The sequence below is a fragment of the Sapajus apella genome, unplaced genomic scaffold (genome assembly GCF_009761245.1).
Source record: "Sapajus apella isolate SASKATOON/1434 unplaced genomic scaffold, GSC_monkey_1.0 scaffold24, whole genome shotgun sequence".
Classification (NCBI taxonomy): domain Eukaryota; kingdom Metazoa; phylum Chordata; class Mammalia; order Primates; family Cebidae; genus Sapajus; species Sapajus apella.
In genome coordinates this window covers 8491271-8510802 of record NW_022436964.1, presented here as the reverse complement: position 1 = coordinate 8510802, position 19532 = coordinate 8491271, and the positions used below count along the sequence as shown (strand labels likewise).

Sequence of the window (19532 nt, the reverse complement as noted above, 5' to 3'; positions counted from 1 at the left end):
TGGAAGGAGCGGGGATTCCTTACCACAAAGGGGTCCCCTATAATCAACGCTACCCAAGTCTCTAATCTCCTGCAGGCCCTGTCACTACCCAAAGAAGTTGCTGTCATCCACTGCTGAGGGCACCAGGCCCAGCAGGATGCCATTTCCCGGGGCAATGCAAGGGCAGATGCGGCAGCAAAATCCTTAACCAGTACCAGGCTAGCTCCCACTCCGGTCCTGTTCCTCACCATGGCCACGCCACCGGTTTACTCACCATCAGAAAAACAGGCCCTCATATTAAGAGGGGGAACCGAGTCTAATCAGGGCTGGATCTTCCTAAATAGTAGGATCACTAGCCCGCAGTTGAAAAACCCCGCCAAAATGTAAAAGAAGCCCCGCCAAAACCTGCCCATAGCAGTTTGCCCTGTCCGGGGTCCCACTTTCCCCGGGCAGCTCGCTCACCAGAAATCCCGCCTACCTACCAATAGCAGCTTGCCCCGTCCATGTCCTGTTCCCTCATAGCCAGTCAAGACACCCTACTCCTCCTCACTTGCTATAAAAGCCCCACGCCTCGGGAAGCCAGGCACAACTTCTCTGGTTCCTTTCTGGGACCATAGAACCTCGCCGGGGAGCTGAATAAATTGGCATTCAATTTTCTTTTACTGGCCTCAGTTTCCTCATTTTAAACTCGGCAATAACCCTTACACCCACTATTTGCAAAAATTTTCAGGTTTCATTTAACTCTCTATCTTGATGCTCCCTAAATTTAATTTTTGGTCTCATGCCTCTTCACTTAGAAATACTTGGTTCTTTGTGTCCTTTACTAAATGATGAGCTTCTCTTCCCAGTGACTGTTGGAGTCAATTAAAATTTTGTACACAGGGGAGAAGTCAACTTGAACATTTGCTCCTGTCTTTGTGAGATGATGTAGCACACAAGCCCCTGACTGGTCTGGGCTACACAGACCACAGTGGGGCGTGTGTTGTTGGTGCTCATAATGGAATAACTAATGGAATAACAGACGTCAGCTGTGGCCTTCCAGTAGGCAGCTGCATTTGTGAAAGCTTTCTATATCACAATCTTGTACTCGTTAATGTGAGCACTCCTAGAAGACGTGTTTGAAGCTTTTCTGGTTATAAGATATCCTATATACTGTTAAAAAGTCTTCAGATTTTTTTTTTGGTGACAAACAGCAAGCAGGCAGTTAATTTGCAGGTAAAATATTAGCACACGAAATACGAAGAAAAGTCCTCCTTTCAGACAACACCATTGTGGCATAAGGCTGCTTGTGGGTAAGACAAAATAAGCTTAGCACTTGATTTAGCACTTAAAATGGAAAACCAATTTTATAAGCTGATTGCCTACAGACTGTGAAAATAATGGAAAATCATGGAGGGGGAAGTTCAATGAAGTGATACCCTGATTATCTGGAAATAATGTTGGGGTGTCCTATTAACAAACTGTTATTAGGGGTCAATTTTTAAAAACGTCATTTAGAAGAGGTCACTAAAAATCACATGGGGGCATCTAAAATATAAGAGCGCATGAGAATTTCTTATAATATTCTTATCAGAAATAAACTAAAATTATTCATTTTTCCACTTCACTTATGAAATACCTTTTTTTAAGATCTGAATGGTGGTAAAAAATAACTCTTTGTTGTTGGTTTGGAAAACAGAAATGGGTTATTATTTTTTCTGACCTCTGGATATTTTTTAAGTTTCTAGGATTAGTAAATTAAAGTATTAAAAAAGAGAAAACTCAGATCTTTCTTAATGTGAAGGACTAAGCTCCCAAGTCTGTCATTATCTATATATTTTGATATTTTTGGTGTCTGACATGAAAGGACATCAAACCTTAATTATATTACAGTACCTTAACATATTTCCCAACTGTTTGGACACAACTATTAAAGAAAATTGCTTGAAAGGAAAGACCAATTGAGTATCTTTTGATAGTGAGTTTCACAAATTTTCCATAAGCAAAATTGCATTGTGAGCAAAAACCCTGGCAGAGGTGTTTGGTCATCAGCTACTGAATAAAATGGGCAAATGGCCTGAAAAACCTTCAGGCATCTGGTAGAGTAATTGTTACTTTTTTTTTTAGAGCCCCCAAGTCAAGAAAACTGGATGAAAAGAGGTCTAAATATGAGCAAGAGCTGTCACGTTTGGCTTCAAGTATGTAAGCCCAATCTAGTAACAGACTCTTTCCCATTCATTGTTAGCATATTCACTGTGAAGCAGCATGGGCCAGGAAATAAGAGCAACAACTAGCTGTGTGACTTAGGCAAATTACTTAACTTCTCTGTGCTTCAGTGTTCTCATCTATAAAATGAAATAAATGAAATGAAAAATATATAATGAAATACATGATGAAGTGTATAATACATAATTTAAAATATATAAATGAAAAATATATAATGAAAATACATAATATATAATATATAATGAAACATAAATGAAAAATACATAATGAAAATATACAAATGAAAAAATGTAATATAAATGAAAATTAAAGTGTTCATTAAAAGAAAATAAATTATGGACCAAATGTTTTTGAAAAACTATACCTTAAAAACCCCTATTTTGTTTAGAGTGTGTATGCCTGGTTCAAAATGCTCATATGAGAAAACCAAGAAACAGGCTGCTTTCAAGCATTAATTTCATACTTCAGGACTAAAATATATTTATAATCCAACCCTCTTATACAGTCATTTATTCATAACCTCGTGTTTACAAAATACAGCTCTTCAGAGGTACTCTGTGTTTTCAAAGTTTCATGTTTTTGTTTAAAACATCTGACCATATACCTTTCATTTGAAAATTAAGGTAGATTTTAAAATTCACTTACTTTCCAATTCTGTCCTTTGCATTTAAGACCTAAAAGCAGGGTTGTGGCCATTAAACTGGTTCTTTCAACATAGCTATGTCAACTAAATTAAAAGAGCCATGTCAGCAAGTGACAGCATTAATTACCAGCTTGCTCAGCCACCACTGCTTTGCTTGACAGTTTTACTGTGTATAAAAATAAAACGTTCAGATGTGGTGTGACACAGCTCTTCTGGCAACAGGGAAGCAAATGCGGAGGCGAGGGAGGGGCCAGTAGGGTCATGCCATAGTCTCCAGTGGGGTTTTAATATATTAGCAGGAAAACAGCAGGAGCTGGTAGGGGCACCTGGGATGGACAGAGGAGCTGCTGAAGACTCTTTGGGATGACAGGAAAGAATACAAATTCCAGACCTTCTTTCACCTCCTATTTGTGTATTTCCACCTACAGACTCAAATACCCAGATAACTATGGAAATTCACACATGATAAAAATGCAATATAAAATCTCTACTCGTACTGAAGAATTTACTCATGTAACCGAATACCACTTGTACCTCAATAACTTATGGGGAAAAAAAATCTCTAGCTGGCCAGGAGTGGTGGCTTACATCTGTAATCCTAGCACTTTGGGAGGCCCAGGCCAGTGGATCACAAGGTCGGAAGTTTGATACCAGCCTAGCCAGCAGGGTGAAACCCCATCTCTACTAAAAATACAAAAATTAGCCAGGCCTGGTGGCACGTGCCTGTAGTCCTAGCTACTTGGGAGTCTGAGGCAGGAGAATCATTTGAACCCAGGAGGCAGAGGTTGCAGTGAGCCGAGATCACACCACTGCACTCCAGCCTGGATGACAGAGTGAGACTCTGTCTCAAAAAAAACAAGAAAAAGAAAAAAAAAAAATTTTTTCTACTTAAGCATAATAGGCTATAAAACAAGTAGTTTAGCCATTTCCTTTTTTTTTCCTTTTTTAACTTGAGGAAATAAAGCCTTAAGTTCTGTCAAGGTAGTCTGACCTACGCTGGTCATGGTAGCAGCCCTGTTGGCTCAGTGACCGTTGGTTGAAATAATTAGCTAATTTGGTGAATTTTCTAATTATGCTCTTCTAGGAATGGAACTGCTGGAACTAGCAGGTCTCTAAAAGTCAGGCCATCACTTAACTGTGGGACTGTATTGCTTTTAAGATTGTGTGAATTTTTAAAATGAATAAAAGCAACAGATGTGTCCCAGACTCTCTCACTTTCACTTTCAAATATTGTAACTTCAGAGAGTTCCACCCTGGCTAGTACTGAAACAGAAACTATATAATGCCAAACATTAAAAAAAAAAAAAAGCAAATGATTTATATTTGTACATATTTCTTAAACCAAATTTCAGAGAGCAAGAGAAAAAACTAAAGACTGATGTTCATATCAGGAGTGTCAGCCTTGGATGATCTGACGACTTTTAATTATCTCCTTTTCATCATTTCTCCCACTCCCTCTAAACCATCCCTTCTTCCTTCCTACTTTACTGGAGATGCCAGATCAAACATAAAGTCCTTGCTCTCATGGAGCACACATCCAAGGGTAGGAGAAAGGCTACAAAGATGCAAACAAATAGTTAAATAATACAATTTGAATTAATGGTACATGAAAAATAAAATGAATACTGGGACAGAGAGTGACTAGGTGGTGGGAGTAGGGAAATGGGAAGCACCTTTGATTATAGAAGGCAAGGAAGACCTCTCTGAGGAGGTGACATCTGATTAACATCTAAATAAAGAGGAGTCAGTCATGTAAGGACCTGGGGAAAAGAACATTGCAGACAAGTCGGGCGTGGTGGCTCATGCCTGTAATTTCAGCAGTTTGGGAGGCCAAGGTGGGTAGATCACCTGAGGTCAGGAGTTCGAGACCAGCCTGACTAACATGGTGAAACCCCATCTCTACTAAAAATACAAAAATTAGCCAGGCGTAGTGGTGGGTGCCTGTAATCGCACCTACTCAGGAGGTTGATGCAGGAGAATCGCTTGAACCAGGGAGGCAGAGGTTGCAGTGAGCCGAGATCATTCCATTGCACTCCAACTTGGGCTACAGAGTGAGACTCCATCTCAAAAACAAAACAAAACAAAACAAAAAGAACATTGCAGACAGTGGGAACTTATACAACAAACTGCCAGGCTCTGATTTCTCTTCTTCAAACTGTACCATCCGGATGAAATTCTCTTCCTCTGCAAACCCAGTCCCAGGTCTGACAACACAGCATCTAACAGTCTTCCTTTAGCCCCAGTACCTAGCATAAATGCTAGCACAGAGTAGAGGTTAATAAAGAGCAATGGTTATATATGACCTCTGTGACCTATACTTTGTCAAGCTCCAAACTGTCAATCACGGCCACCTATGACCTGACATACAAACAGAAGCTTCTAGAAATCACAGAAATGATCCACTGGCACAAAGATGAGAGGTTAGTTAGAAAATATTTTGCTTAGCATTCAACTTTGGCCTTGCCAACTTAGTGACTTACCATGGCCAGTGTACTCAAAAGAATCTGCTTCATCAGGAGTATCGAGTTCATCCACATTGATGTCAATTTCATCTGGACTGTCCAAGTTATCATCAGAAAGAATAGATCCTTCACTTTGGTCCAGAGAAAGATTGATATTTGGAGCTGTGAGCTTGATTCTCTGAGGATGAGTGCCATTAAGATCCAGAGAATTAGGAGGTTCTAAAGAAGAAAGAGAACAACAACATCAAGTATTAAACCAGGGGAGCAATCTAAATCCAAAAATTCCAAATCCCAAATGCTCCAAAATCTGAAACTTTTTAAGTGCCAGCATGATGCACCAAGGAAATACTCACCAGAGTATTTTGGATTTCAGAATTTTGTATTTGGGATGTTCAACCAGTAAGTATAATCCAAATATTCCAAAATCTGAAAAAATCCCAAATCTGAAATACTCTGGTCCAAGCATTTAAGTAAGGGATACTTAACCTATATGTGGCTGTCAAGAGTGAGTTTGGCCCCCATGGAAAACATTTTTAAAGCCCTTTCAGCAAAAGCAGACCTGATAGAAATCCTTGTATGAGATTTAGACATCCTTCTTGAAAGCAGCCCTCAGAAACTGGATCCTCCCAACCTCCTCAGCCTTGGCCACATAGAAACAGGAAGTAGGAGCTATTGCTAAATGGGGAGATAACTAGTTTTTAAGAATTTCCCTGTTCAAGTCTGAAAACTTGAAATTGCTATAATATTGAACTGAATTTTCATGCAGTATATTGCATTAGAAAAAACAGTTAAGCTTACGTATACAGTTGTCCCTTGATATCCGTAAGGGATTGATTCCAGGACGCCTGGTGGATACCAAAATCTATAGATGTTCAAGTCCCTGATATAAAATGGTGTAGTGTTGACATATTACCAATGCACATCTCCCTGTATACTTTAAATCACCTCTAGAATAATTATAATACCTAATACAATGTAAATAGTTGTTGCACTGTATTGTTTAGAAAACAATGACCACGAAAAAAGTCTGTACATGTTCAGTACAGATGCAATTTTTTTCTTCGAATATTTTTCTCCTGTGGTTTGTTGAATCCACGGATTTAGAACAATGGATACAGAGGGCCAACTATATTTTCTAATGATTCATGTTGACTTTGCTCCTATGGAATGCAGATTAAGAACTTTGTCATGTTCACAGACACTCCCAAAATACTTCCCTTAGGTCCTGACAACTCTGTATATGATCTTCACTGCCCTTTACCTAGCTGAACTATCCTCCCAGGTGACATTCTTTGAACTCACCCAAACAGTCACCAGCTCTTATGCCAATCTCACTTGACATTGGTTCCCAGAACGTAAGTGATAATCTTACATGTAGGCTCCCTCCTTTCATTATAGTATGCATCTATGCTGCTTTTCATTTCATAGAAGTAGAGCTGGGGAAGTCATTTTTAACCAAGCATAAACCAACAAAATAAAGGTAGAGAGAGAACCTACTGTAGTATAAGAAGAAATGTATTTGGCCTTTGGCCCTGGTTCCAGGCACAGAGGTCTTAAAACCCTTGTCATTTCCTAAGGCAAATAGTATCAGAACTGAATTATAGGACACCCAGCTGGTGTTCACTAGAAAATTGCTTGGTGTGTGGCACAAAGACAAAACAAAACAAAAAAAAAACCCTACACATCTGGTCACAGATGTGCTCCGTGTGAGAGTAGGAGAAAACAGTTTGTTGCCTTCATCTAAAACCAGAAATGACAGGTGTCCCAAGCATGACGTATTTTGAAGAGTCTGCTATACCCTTCAACTCTGGAATTCTAGCTCTGGCCTTGTCCTAGGGAAATTGGCACTGTTCCCTTGTGATTAAGCTTTTTCTTTTCTGAATGGAACATCACCCAAACTCTGTTCCAGGTAATGGTTGTATGTATTACTTGAAAAAAGTTTCTATTGACCAGTAAGTTTCAACACTGAGTTTCTATAGTTCAAGAATTTACGGAGCAACGATGCCCCAAATAATTCTGTGTGATGATGAAAATGTTCTGTATGTGGTGACTGAGCACTTGAAATGCGGCTAGTGCAACGGAAGAAGGGCATTTTAAAAATTATTTTTCATTTTAATTAAATAGCCACGTGTGACTAGCTGCTTACCGTATCAGATAACCACAGCCTTAGTGTTCTTATCATTCAAAAGTACACTGTGCACTTTGAAGATTCAAATAAACATACTGTGGTTACCAAGCATATCTGGCCATAGAACATTTAGAAATAATTCTGTTACATGACTAGCATTTTAAAGAATGCGTTTCAAATACTATGACAGAAAACAAACGCAATTGCCTTTCTTCTTCCTAGCACACTGTAGGCTTGGCTGAGGATACATGATTCAGGATCTTGGTATGATCCTGGAGTTGGTGTCATGCAAGAGAATGACCCTGGAACAGAGTGAGAGTCATGCAAATTGCAACTGAAAAATTAAATTCCTTTTTGTGTATGCCTTGGGTTGTAAACCCCTAAAATGTAGGGTGGTTGTTTTTTTGTCGTTGTCTTGGTTGTGGTTTATGACAGTCAGGATACTGAGCATTCTTGACATATCACATTTTCAAATTTAAACATTGGCACAATTACGTGTAATGTGGGAAACTTAGACATTAGTCAGATTTTGGTACGACGTACAGTAGCCAATTATCACAGGAACTGAAAACATTGGCAGACAAGGCTGTGGCCTAGGAGAAAAAATGCAGCCCACACCAGCCAGAATCAATATTCAAGCCAACTCTTAAATTAACCAAATGCAGCCTGACACCTTCATCTCACACATTTCTTTTTTCCTCTCATTTTTATCACTGAAATCACGAGTTAGATGCAAAGGAAATAAGTCTTTCACTGGATAATGAAAACGTTGGAATTTAGAATACCACTGAAGGAAATGAACAATGGCTGCTCTCACCAGGCCTCATGTCTGCAGCACTGGGTAAACTTAGCACTCCCTCTTCAAAGGGGATGTCCATTCCTACATCCTCTGACAGTAGTCTGCAAAGAAAAAGCAAAGCAAACAGAGTCAGCAATTGTGAAGGACTTTATTTCTTTTGGAAAGGAAACCCAGAGAGTCCAAGATAACATCTTCAACTCACTTAAAATATACTATGTATGGGGGCTGAATCCACTGTAAGTGGTCCCAAATTAAAGACTTTCTGCAGTTACAGTGAATGAGAATGAGGGACACCACACATCAAGTCACTGCTATGAGCTCACTTAAGTAAACAGACACCAAGCAAGATACTCAGAAATAGGAAATGCAAACAACTAATAAAATATACTTCAACGACATTATATATATATATTTTTTTAACAACAGGGTCAATATATGTGCTTTGTATGCATTTCTTGCTCTGTAAACTTGAGCATTAAATTGCACTGGACAGAGGGAGAGCATGCTCTGTTGATCTCAGTTTTAATTTGTAAACTAGGGATTTACCACCTACTTTACCAGGTTGTTTACAGATTAAGCCACAAAAGGAAAGTGCCTAACACTCCTGAACAGGCATAGGCTAACATTATTTGTCTTCCTTTTTTGAATATTGAAAGAGTCATTGTGATTATATGTTGGTGAAGATGGCTCTGGTAATGACTTTCCACCTCTTGTTTCTAATCAGTGCTGAGGCCATGACCATTTGTATTAGCTCATTTGGTAAGAAAAGTGTAGGAAGATAGGAATACTGAAGAAAATTGTGACGAATCTATATGTTCTTCTAGGAAGCTGACCACTGTTCATGATAAATTTCTCTTGACTTATTCTTATCCCTGGGCCTTTGGTCAGTAAGTCCCCATTTACCGTGATAATATATTTTTCTTCTTGGTGAATTCCATGTAATTTCATTCACCTAGGGTGAATCCTTATGATATGGGCAATAACCTAATTTTAAACATGATAAAACTTGTTAAAGTTCTTTATTTAGTCCCCTTCTCCCTCTCTTACTATACTTTGCTCTTTGTAACGCTGGATCTACCAAACCTTTGGAGTTTAATCTACTTCTCCAGGATGTAAGTCAAATCCCATACTGTCAGTAAAGCACTACAGTGAAAGAAAAGAATCTGCACCCTTAGTGATTACTGCATTTGCTTCATTTATTCAATGAATATCTATTGAGTGTCTACTATGTGCTGAGGATATAGCGGAACAAAACAAATTCTCATGGCGGAGTTGGGATGATGAAGTTGATACATTGACCTCTACCTCCAAGAACTCAGTCCTGCTCCCCTAGATAGAGCCAAGTGCCTGCGTACTTACCCACCAACTCCTGAGACCCCTTTCAAAAGCTCAGCATCAGGGAGTTTCTTTGTCCACATTCTTTTTGTGGCTTTGACCCTGTGTATTTTCTAAAACTAGACCTGTGTCCTGGTAGCAAAAGAGCATGCAAGACGTTGGCATGGAAGACAGACAATAATGTATCAGCAGGAGCAAGATAACGTGTGCCAAACAGGTTACACTATATAACACTATGATAGGTGGAAGCAAACCACGTTATTCAGCAACAAATGTAGGGGAGGCGTGCAAAGAGAAGGTCTGCACTAGGCCCCAGTTTTGAAAGTCCTGGGTCCTAGAAAGACAAATATCTGGGTTTCCCAAGATCCTGCAGTTTTTTTGGAATTCCTTACAGTGATCTTTCTCATTTTGTGTGCTCTCCTTGACATCAAACCTCTCATACCTGTCAAGTAGCAAAATGCTGCTATTAAGAGCAGCTGGATTGAAATCAGTTCTACCACTTACTGTGTTGGGTTGAATTAATAAGCCTGAAATACTCTAAATGCACATGTGCATTGTTTTTCTAGTTCTCTGCCTAAAAGTCAACCTTGAACAAAAAATAAAGACATCAGATTTTTATCTGCCTGACAGAGCACACAGGATGTGGGCCTTAGTCTCAAAATAAATATGATGGTTTTAAAATAGGATCAGCGTAAGTTTTAGATTGAAAAAAAATTTGTGAATTATGGGCAACATCATGAAATCATTGCAGGAGTCCTGCCTGGGTATGAGGTTTTAGTTTTGAGTTATAGTGCTCCTGCCAGTATTGACAAGCTGATTAACTCTGAGATTAGTTGACCATCTCTGTGATTTTAAAAGGGGATAATACCCAATATCACAGTGACTGTGGAGAATAAATATAATACCAATAAAAGTGCTCTCTAAGTCATAAAGCACTGTCTGAGTTTAAAGTATCATATACCCTCCACTTAAAATATAGTACCAGAAGCAGTGGTTGAATTGAAGTATGTGTCATGATTGGACAAATTATAATTAAGGTCAGTATAATTTGGGCATTAGCCCAGATAAGAGAGAATCTCATTACTGCACAAATCTCCATAGAACCTAGTAATGCTCCTCAACTCACTGATGTTAGAAAATAGAGCCTTTGCCCATCAGTGCTCCTTTTCAACACAAAGCAGAGACCTTGTGAAGAAGGCGCAGGAAAGCCCGTGTTGGCATGCACTGGGGGAAGAAAAATGCTGAAGCCTGTGATCAGTGGACAACCCAAGGAGAGGGATTCACACAAACCCATGGATATTAAAGAAGGCTACAGGGACATCTTAGAAAACCCCTGGGACAGAGGGAAACCTGAGCCAGAACAGCCTAGAAGCAAATTAAGAGAAACTCAAGTCACACTCTTTGTGAATACTTCAACCACATTCATACATTAAGCCCATAAATGTTTGCAGAAATGAAGTGGCCAAACCAAGCAGTTGGTGATGAAAGCAGGACAGCAGATTTACCACCAACCACTAAAGCCTCTCAGGATCTGGTAGGTAACAAATCAGTCCAGTGTAAAGGTCTGTATTTTACTTTATCCATCTGTAGACTCTACTTAATTTTGAATTTCAGAATGGAGCTAACCAAGAAGTTGAGGGAGTTATAAGCACAAGTCTGGCTGTACTATGGCTGAACCAGCTACATGTCTCCATCGAGAGGATGTGTTAAAACTGCTTCACCGTTTCTTTGCTGGATGGTTACTATGACAACACCATGTGTGTTAGAAGATCGATGTGTTATGACATATTGATCCTCACTAAATATTTATGGGTCTCAGCCTTTGGAATGCATGGTAGTATTGCACTTTCCTGTCCCCTTTGAAATTAGGGTGCCCACATGACTTGCTCTGGCTAATGAAGAAAGGGTGGAAGGGAGAGATGTTGATTCTGAGCAGAAGGCTTAGGAGCTAGCGTGTGAGGAGCTACATCCTCTTCCCAGCTTGGTGGCTGTGGAGGGGCTCTACCAGGCTGTGTTCCCAGTGCCTCTGATGAGCTGAGGTCTCGCCCAAAGCTTGTTGGAAATGTAAACAAGAAATAAACTTTTGTTGTGTTTGTTGTATTTTGCCCTGAGATACTGTAGTTATTTGTTACCACATTACAGTCTAGCCCAACTTACTATCTCAAAATCTTCCTGGGATTTAGGTAACCCATTTTCTACATTCATAGCCCAGATTCATATTGACAGTAAACATCTTCATGTCTGGATTGCTAAAGCATCAAAGAATGTTTTAATGAATAGGGACAAAAAGCATGAAAAGACATTGAATGCTTTTAAGTATTCTATATGATTTTTTTTTTTTTTTTTTTTTTTGAGACAGAGTTTCGCTCTTGTTACCCAGGCTGGAGTGCAATGGCACGATCTCGGCTCACCGCAACCTCCACCTCCCGGGTTCAGGCAATTCTTCTGCCTCAGCCTCCTGAGTAGCTGGGATTACAGGCACGCGCCACCATGCCCAGCTAATTTTTTGTATTTTTAGTAGAGACGGGGTTTCACCATGTTGACCAGGATGGTCTCATCTCTTGACCTCGTGATCCACCCGCCTCGGCCTCCCAAAGTGCTGGGATTACAGGCTTGAGCCACCGCGCCCGGCCTTCTATATGATTATTAATATATCACCTTTATGAGTTTTGTCAGAGCTTTTTACCACTTGCCAATTTACTTAACATTTTTCTTTAGCTTGACTTGTTTTATGAAGGTTATTTTGAGAGGAATGTTTGTATCACTGCTGCACAGGCTGCGTATTCCTTATCCAAAATGCTTGGGATCAGAAGTGTTTAAACTTTCTCTTTTGGATTTTGGAATATTTGGATTGTGTACTACCACTTGAGCATCCCTACTCTGAAGATCTGAAGTCTGAAATGCTCCAACGAGCATTTTCTCTGAGCGTCAGCTCAGCACTAAAGAACTTGAATTTTGGAGCATTTTAGATTTCGGATTAGGGATGTGCAACTTTAATATGAAAACATAGGGGGAAGGCGGGGGGAAAGAAAACGTAAATCATTCACATAAAATAAATGGTGAATAGATTTAAGTTATATAAAATAAATAACTTTATATATATATATATATATATATATATATATAAAATATAATAAAAATAAAATAATACTACTAAATTTAAGTTAGGGACCCCTGGAATCTCACTCCAAGATTTTTTCCCTCTTTGCTAAAAAAGAGATGTTAGGAAATGTTGGTTATGTCTGACAAGGTGTAATGCCATGTATTGTTGAAAATGCAAGAAATGCTCTATGAAATAGACCCAAAAGTAACTAATACATTTCCAAGCTTAAAAAAATCAAAGTCCCCAGGTGACAGATTTAGTTATTATAGAAGGTTGATAAAAACCTAGCACACAGGGTTGTTGGACTGGACACAGGACTTAGGGTCTCATGGCATAAGGGACCCCCAGTTGACGGAAGAAAGGTCTAGACCTGAACTTCAATAGGGCTCTGGACCTTCAGGAACTTTCTCCTTAATGAAAAGGGGATGGAAAAAACTCTCTTCTCTGGCCTTGGAAAGCACAGTCTACTTGGAATCTCGGGTAGAAAAGAAAAAGCAGCCATTAGGAACTGGAGACACTAGTTGTGGGCTGCTCATGTCTCAGTTTATATTATCTGAATGACATAGAAATGAACCAAGAAATTAAGATGAAAATTCATGTAGGATCATTGAACAGTAGGGTTCCAAAAGAATCAGATGTGAAACCACTTTGTAGTGCTTACTTCTACAACCTAGGATTCACTGGAAATCCAATTAGGAGCAAGAAAAAAACTCTCTGAAAGATGAGCTCACATAAAAAACAAAACAAAACAAAACAAAAAACCTACAAACTACACTTGGGAAAAACACTTTGAGGAATTTCTAGGAGATGCAATAAATAGAAAAATTAGCAATAAAAGTACTTAAAAAAAGAATAACATGAAAGAGGCCATAATGATTAAAGAATAGTTTTTAAAACTTTTTTGTGTTAAACCACTGAAATTTGGGGTTGCTTGTCATAGCAGGTAACGTCACCAAGCCCTCAGTAGCCATTTTGCTTAAAAAAGAAACATCTAAAACATGATAATGCAGAAGTGTTGACAAGAAAGTGATTTTTAAAAATCAGAAAAATGCTAAACACAAGAAAGCATTACAATATTATTTATTACTATTATTATTTTGGGGGGCCATCATCCAGGCTGGAGCGCAAATTCTGCTCACTGCAACCTCCACCTCCCTGGTTCACGCTATTCTCCTGCCTCAGCCTCCTGAGTAGCTGGGATTACAGGCACCCGCCATCATGCCCAGCTAATTTTCGTATTTTTAGTAGAGATGGGGTTTCACCATGTTGGCCAAGCTGGTCTCAAACTCCTGACCTCAGGTGATCCACCTGCCTCGGTCTCCCAAAGTGCTGGGATTATAGGCATGAGCCACCGCTCCTGGCCAGCATTGCAATATTAATGCCAAAGCAAAACAGACTCCAGAAAAGGCATTATTAAGGCTAAAGAAAGTTATTATTTAGTGACACAAGGAATAGTTCTTCAGAAGCTGTAATAATTGGGAGCCAATGTGTTCTTAACAACATAGCCTCAAATATATAAAACGAAAATTAAAAATTATAAGGCAAAATAAACTTCATGGGGCAAAATCTGAATATACCTCTCAAGAATTTATAAATTAATTTGAAAAGAAATATATAAGAATATGGCAGATCTGAACAATGCAGTAATACAGCTTGATCTAATGGAGATCTGCATTTAGTGATCTGCAATCACTAAAAACACACTTTTTTTTTGAACTCACCAAAACATCCCATAGTGATGTCTCATCAAATACCAAAAGTCAACATCACATGTACTATATTCTTTGACTTCAGGGCCATACCTCTAGTTATCAATAACGAAAAGTCTCTAACCACAGTTTGGAGAAGGAGAAACACACGTATAAGTAACCAAACGATAAAGCCCTGCACATCAAAACTTGTGAAAGCAGCTAAAGTAGTTCCTAGAAGAAAATGAATAGCCTTAAGTTCAGATTTTAGAAAATCAGATGAACTGAATTAGCTAAGCGTTCAACTCAGCCCAGGAAGTTTTAAAAAGAACCATGCTCTTAGGTGATTAGATGTTATTTATGCTAAATCTGTGCACCTTCTCTAATGATCCTGAATACCGCCAAGTGGAGAAAGAAAAATGGTGATAGAAATGGAATTCTCCAGTTTGAGAATAGAGCCCATGTATATGCATAGATTGTATGTTTCTGATACTTACACTTCTTCATATGGAAGGCTGATTGCAGTATGTGACAGAGAATGAAGGGCAACAAATGCAAAACTTGTGGACATAAATGCACCTTCTTGCCTTTAGAACAGGTACAAAGTGAAGCCCATTCTGCATTTTGTATTTTTTTTCAACATATGTGAATCTGGAGGGATTTGGCTGCTGTTGTAGGATTAGCCTACCTGAGATTAGGTTCTTTTTAACAGGAAATGAGCAGTTAGCCACGAGCTGGCACACACATATACCAATAGCACTTGGAGATGGTAATGTTTCCTGACAGACACGGATATCCAGCAGCAGGGGGCACCCCTTTTCAGGAATAACCATTTTTACAAGATTGGCCACTAAAATATATACCTCTATAAAAAGTTAAGTAGCCAGTCATGACATGGGTTCATTGTTCTTTAGAAAAATACTGGATTGTTATGCTGATATATTTTGGGAAAATGATTACATAAAGAGAAATACCCTTTGTGTCAGAGTTTCTTAAAAGTCTCCCGGCTTCCTTCCAGTCTAGTAAAATCTGCTGGACTGATAAAGTTGCTTTCTCTAGAAATGGAGATAAAAAGAAAAAAGAAAACACAAACAAAACCTTTCATGAGGCGCTAGCCTTCCCTCCTTAAGAATATCAATGAGCCCATGGGCTGGAGGCCTGCCATTTGAGGGTTCTTGTCTGATAAAGTAGGCTGCTCCATTTAAGCCAGGAGTACACGGCACCCCGTAAACCACAGAGTACTTATCAAATTACTCAAAGTAGGAGGTGAGACTGAAGCTGCACTGAGTTTCATACTTCACCTAATCAAGCTAATCCCAAGGCAGGAGATGCCATGATAGGAAGCTAGGGTCAAGCCCATGAAATAAGGCTCTTAGCAACAATTTGCTATGGGCCTCTCTCTTCCTAGAACAGAGAAGCACTGTGGCCAGGCAGGGAGAACTGTCTTATAAGCCAGCCAGTTGAAGACAGATTAAAGGAGGGAGGTGAGAAATGAAAAAGAAAACTGCAAGCCCACAGTAGGAGGTGAGAAATGAAAAAGAAAACTGCAAGCCCACAGTAGGAAGATAAGCGCTGAGCTTCACTTTTTTTTTTTTTTTTGAGATGGAGTTTGTTGCCTAGGCTGGAGTGCCATGGTGCGATCTCAGCTTACTGCACCTCCACCTCCCAGGTTCAAGGTACAAGCAATGCTCCTGCATCAGCTTCCCGAGTAGCTGGGATTCCAGGCATGCGCCACCACGCCCAGCTAATTGTATTTTTAGTAGAGACGGGGTTTCTCCATGTTAGGCTGGTCTCAAACTCCCAACCTCAGGTGATCCGCCCACCTCAGTCTCCCGAAGTGCTGGGATTATAGGCGTGAGCTACGTGAGCTACCATGCCCGGCCGACACCAGCTTCTTTAAGGAATGTGCAAAACCCCACAAACCACAGCTAAACAGTCTCATGTTCTCAGAGAGGAGGGACACAACACAGTCTCCTTACCCAGGGTCAGATTCTAAAATTCTTCAGGGAGCAAAATTCACTTGTAGCTCAATGATCCTCAAAAGTTTTCTTGAATTGCCCCCTGAATAGAGTGTACATGGTTTTGTATATCATTTTTCCTTTTTTTTTCAGTGAGGCTTAGAAACATGGAAATTTGAGGAACGCTGAGCAGGAATGGAAGGAAAGCCTACATTTTTATCATTTAAACCTCTTTGTTTTCAGAGAATAATCGACTCCTCGGCTGTGAATGATGAATGCATGAGAATTCTACCTCTTGCCTGCAGGCTACTTGCCAACATTGTTTTAATATTTTTCCATAACCTTAAGATCTATCAATAGATTTGTTCGTTGTGGAGAAGATTAAATTAGATGGCACAATCTCACATTGAGAGAGGGCCATATACTTGTTTAATGAAGCGAGTTAACAGTGGGGATGACGCAAAGGGATCTTAAACTGAACATGTTGAAAACCAAATCCAACATCTTCCTCTATGCAGATGTACTACGTCCTACATTCTCTGTGACAACTTTGAAAAATGTCCGTAAATTCTTTGACACTCGCTTCAAAAGGTGGAACCTAATTTCCCTTCCCTTCAGTGTGGACTGAACTTAGCGATTTGCTTTTAAAGAATAGAATAAGCTGGAAGGGATGCTGGGTGACTGCTAGGGCTAGGTCCTAAACAGCACTGTGGCTTCGTCTTTGTTCTCTGTTGTATCTCTCAGTCTGGGAGAAATCAGCTACCCTGTGGTAAGGACAGTCAAGCAGCCCTGTGGAGAGTCCATGTGGCAAGGAACTGAGGCTTCCTGTGAAAATACAGGAAGGAACCGAAGACTTCTGCCAACAGCCATGTGAACGAGCCATCTTGGAAGCAGATCCTGCAGCACAAGTCAAGCCTTGAGACCACCGCAGCCCTGGCTGAAGTCTTGATGGCAACCTAACAAGAGACCTTAAGCCAGAATCATGTAGCTAATCCACTCTTGAATTCCTAATACAAACACTGGGAAATAATAAATATTTGTTGTTTTAAGCTGCTAAACTTTGAGATTTTTTATTTATTTAGTTTTTGAGACAGGGTCTTATTCTATTACTCAGGCTGGAGAGCAATGGAACAATCTTGGCTCACTCCAGTCTCCATCTCCTGTTCAAGTGATTCTCCTGCCTCAGCCTCCTGAGTAGCTGGGATTACAGACACACACCACCACACCTGGCTAATTTTTAGTAGAGATGGGGTTTCACATGTTGGTCAGGCTGGTCTCCAACTCCTGGCCTCAAGTGATCCTCCTGCCTTGGCCTCCCAAAGTGCTGGGATTACGGGCATGAGCTACCGCATCTGGCAGAGATTATTTATTATACAGCAATAGCTAGCTAACACATTTCTCATCCTAGTGAATGTCTCTACATATCACCTGGGCACTCAAGCTCCCAAACTGGCATTCACTCTTACTTTCTTTTCTTTCCTACCATTTCTTCCCCATCTAGCTGGCCATCCAGTCCTATAAATTTGCCTCATTCTCTCCACTCCATTCTCCCTACAAAAGCCTTAGTTCATGTTTTTCATGCAGAAACATCGCGACCTTTCTGTTTACGATCTTCATCACTACCTCCTCCAAATCATAACTAATATCCTTCTCAATCTCCACCTTGATGCCACCTTCTTGTTTAAATCCTTTCCATGCTTCTACCACTTCAGGAAAAGAACCTGGATTCAGAGAAGGGCTCACAAGGCCCTCTTGACCTGGCCCCCAAACCCAGACTCCAACCTCTTTTCTCGTTCCCCACTCCCCACTTAGCCTTGCTAATCTTGCTGTCCTCTACGATTCAGTGTGGATATCTCCGTCCTAGGACCTTGCCTCCACCCCGCAGAGTCGGGACCCCGGACCTCGCCCCCACCCCGCAGAGTCGGGAAGCGGGACCTCGCCTCCACCCCGCAGAGTTGGGACCCGGGATTCTATGCACTTCTAGGAATCTTGGGCAAATTCAAGTTAATGTCAGAAAAAAAAGAAGTGCTTAGTAAGTAGTAATTTCAGTTGTTTATCAGTGCAGGATTATGTTGTCATGTCCCACTGCCACATTATCGGGGCTCCTGATGCTTTCCAAAATAAAGTGTAGGAAGCAGCAGAAATAGCAAAGCACATGAGCTGAAATGTTAGCATCGACAAAGAAAGTCAGAAAAGCCCAGGCTCAGATTAATCCATCATCATAGAGGTCCCGCTGTCCCCACCGTCCACATGTCTATTACATTTGTTCATCTTCACAAATATTTTCTGAAGGTCCGATCTGTGCAAACAGTGGGGATATTGAAATAAATAAGACACACCTGCTTCTCATGGCAGTTGCTGTATATAGCCTGGCTGATTAATCTTTTGCAATAGGTTGTTTTAAATTGATTTAATTCTAACCTTGCGCTGCAGCCTGTTTTCCAATATCTGCAGTCTGTTTTCTCAAATCAGTAGTTTCTCTTTTGCAATGGTCTTTTCACTTTGGTTGCTTTTACTGTTGCTTTATCTATTTTGTTAGATTTACTGGGTTTTTTTTTCAGTTTTGAATTTTTAAAATTATTATTTGCTTATAAAAAAATTCATTATTTTAATTATTCTTGTCCTTAAAGAAAAAAGAAACTCTTTGATTTTCACATAGTATTTATCTGACTTCGAAAGCCTTTATACTTTTAAAATTAGCATTGTTTTTGGTAGGATTCCTTTAAGGCACTCTTTTCTGTTCCCGTTTCACAGGTGAGGAAAATGAGGCAGAGAATGAAATATTTCCATCTGGATGACCAAACTGTCCGCTTCTAAAGGGCCACAGGGGCTGAGAGCACTGCCCGTGGTGAGCCACTGTGGACATCTGCTGAATAAACAGAAGATGTGTGCATCAGTGTTCTGTCCTTTGGGCGATACCATCCCATTTTTATTTTCTGGATTTCCTTCCTGATGGGTCCATTGTTCCTCATTTTCCTCTAGCATTAAATTCCTTTATCTTTTCATTTCCACACAACTGCTGCCTGTGGTTGAAAACTGAGTCACCTCTCAGACCCTGGTGAGTTTCCTGGGGAAGTCCAGGATGCAGGCCTGCTGCAAGATCCGGGCAGATTCCTGGAATCCACTCCTGGGGGTCAGCTCATGAGCTCAAGCCTGGGACTGACCAGGGCAGACATAAGAATGAACACTCCCCTCACACCCCATGAGAATTTGCACTCACGTGTTCCAAACC

At 40.1% G+C, this 19532-nt stretch overlaps 1 protein-coding gene and 1 long non-coding RNA gene across 19 annotated transcripts in view; one reads left to right on the top strand and one right to left on the bottom strand.

Moving 5' to 3' along the window:
- PRUNE2 (prune homolog 2 with BCH domain) overlaps nucleotides 1-19532 on the bottom strand; it is a 307395-nt gene that overhangs the window by 57556 nt on the left and 230307 nt on the right. For all 18 annotated transcript variants that reach the window (XM_032290660.1, XM_032290671.1, XM_032290665.1 and 15 more), the window contains exons 10-11: nucleotides 8235-8317; nucleotides 5308-5508 (exon numbers count right to left, since the gene is read on the bottom strand). In XM_032290660.1, coding sequence (XP_032146551.1) covers nucleotides 5308-5508; nucleotides 8235-8317 — 284 coding nt within the window. The remainder of the gene's footprint in view (nucleotides 1-5307; nucleotides 5509-8234; nucleotides 8318-19532) is intronic.
- LOC116559670 lies at nucleotides 10348-11651 on the top strand. Its single transcript, XR_004272567.1, has 2 exons — nucleotides 10348-11085; nucleotides 11166-11651. It is a non-coding gene; the product is annotated as an uncharacterized LOC116559670 (long non-coding RNA).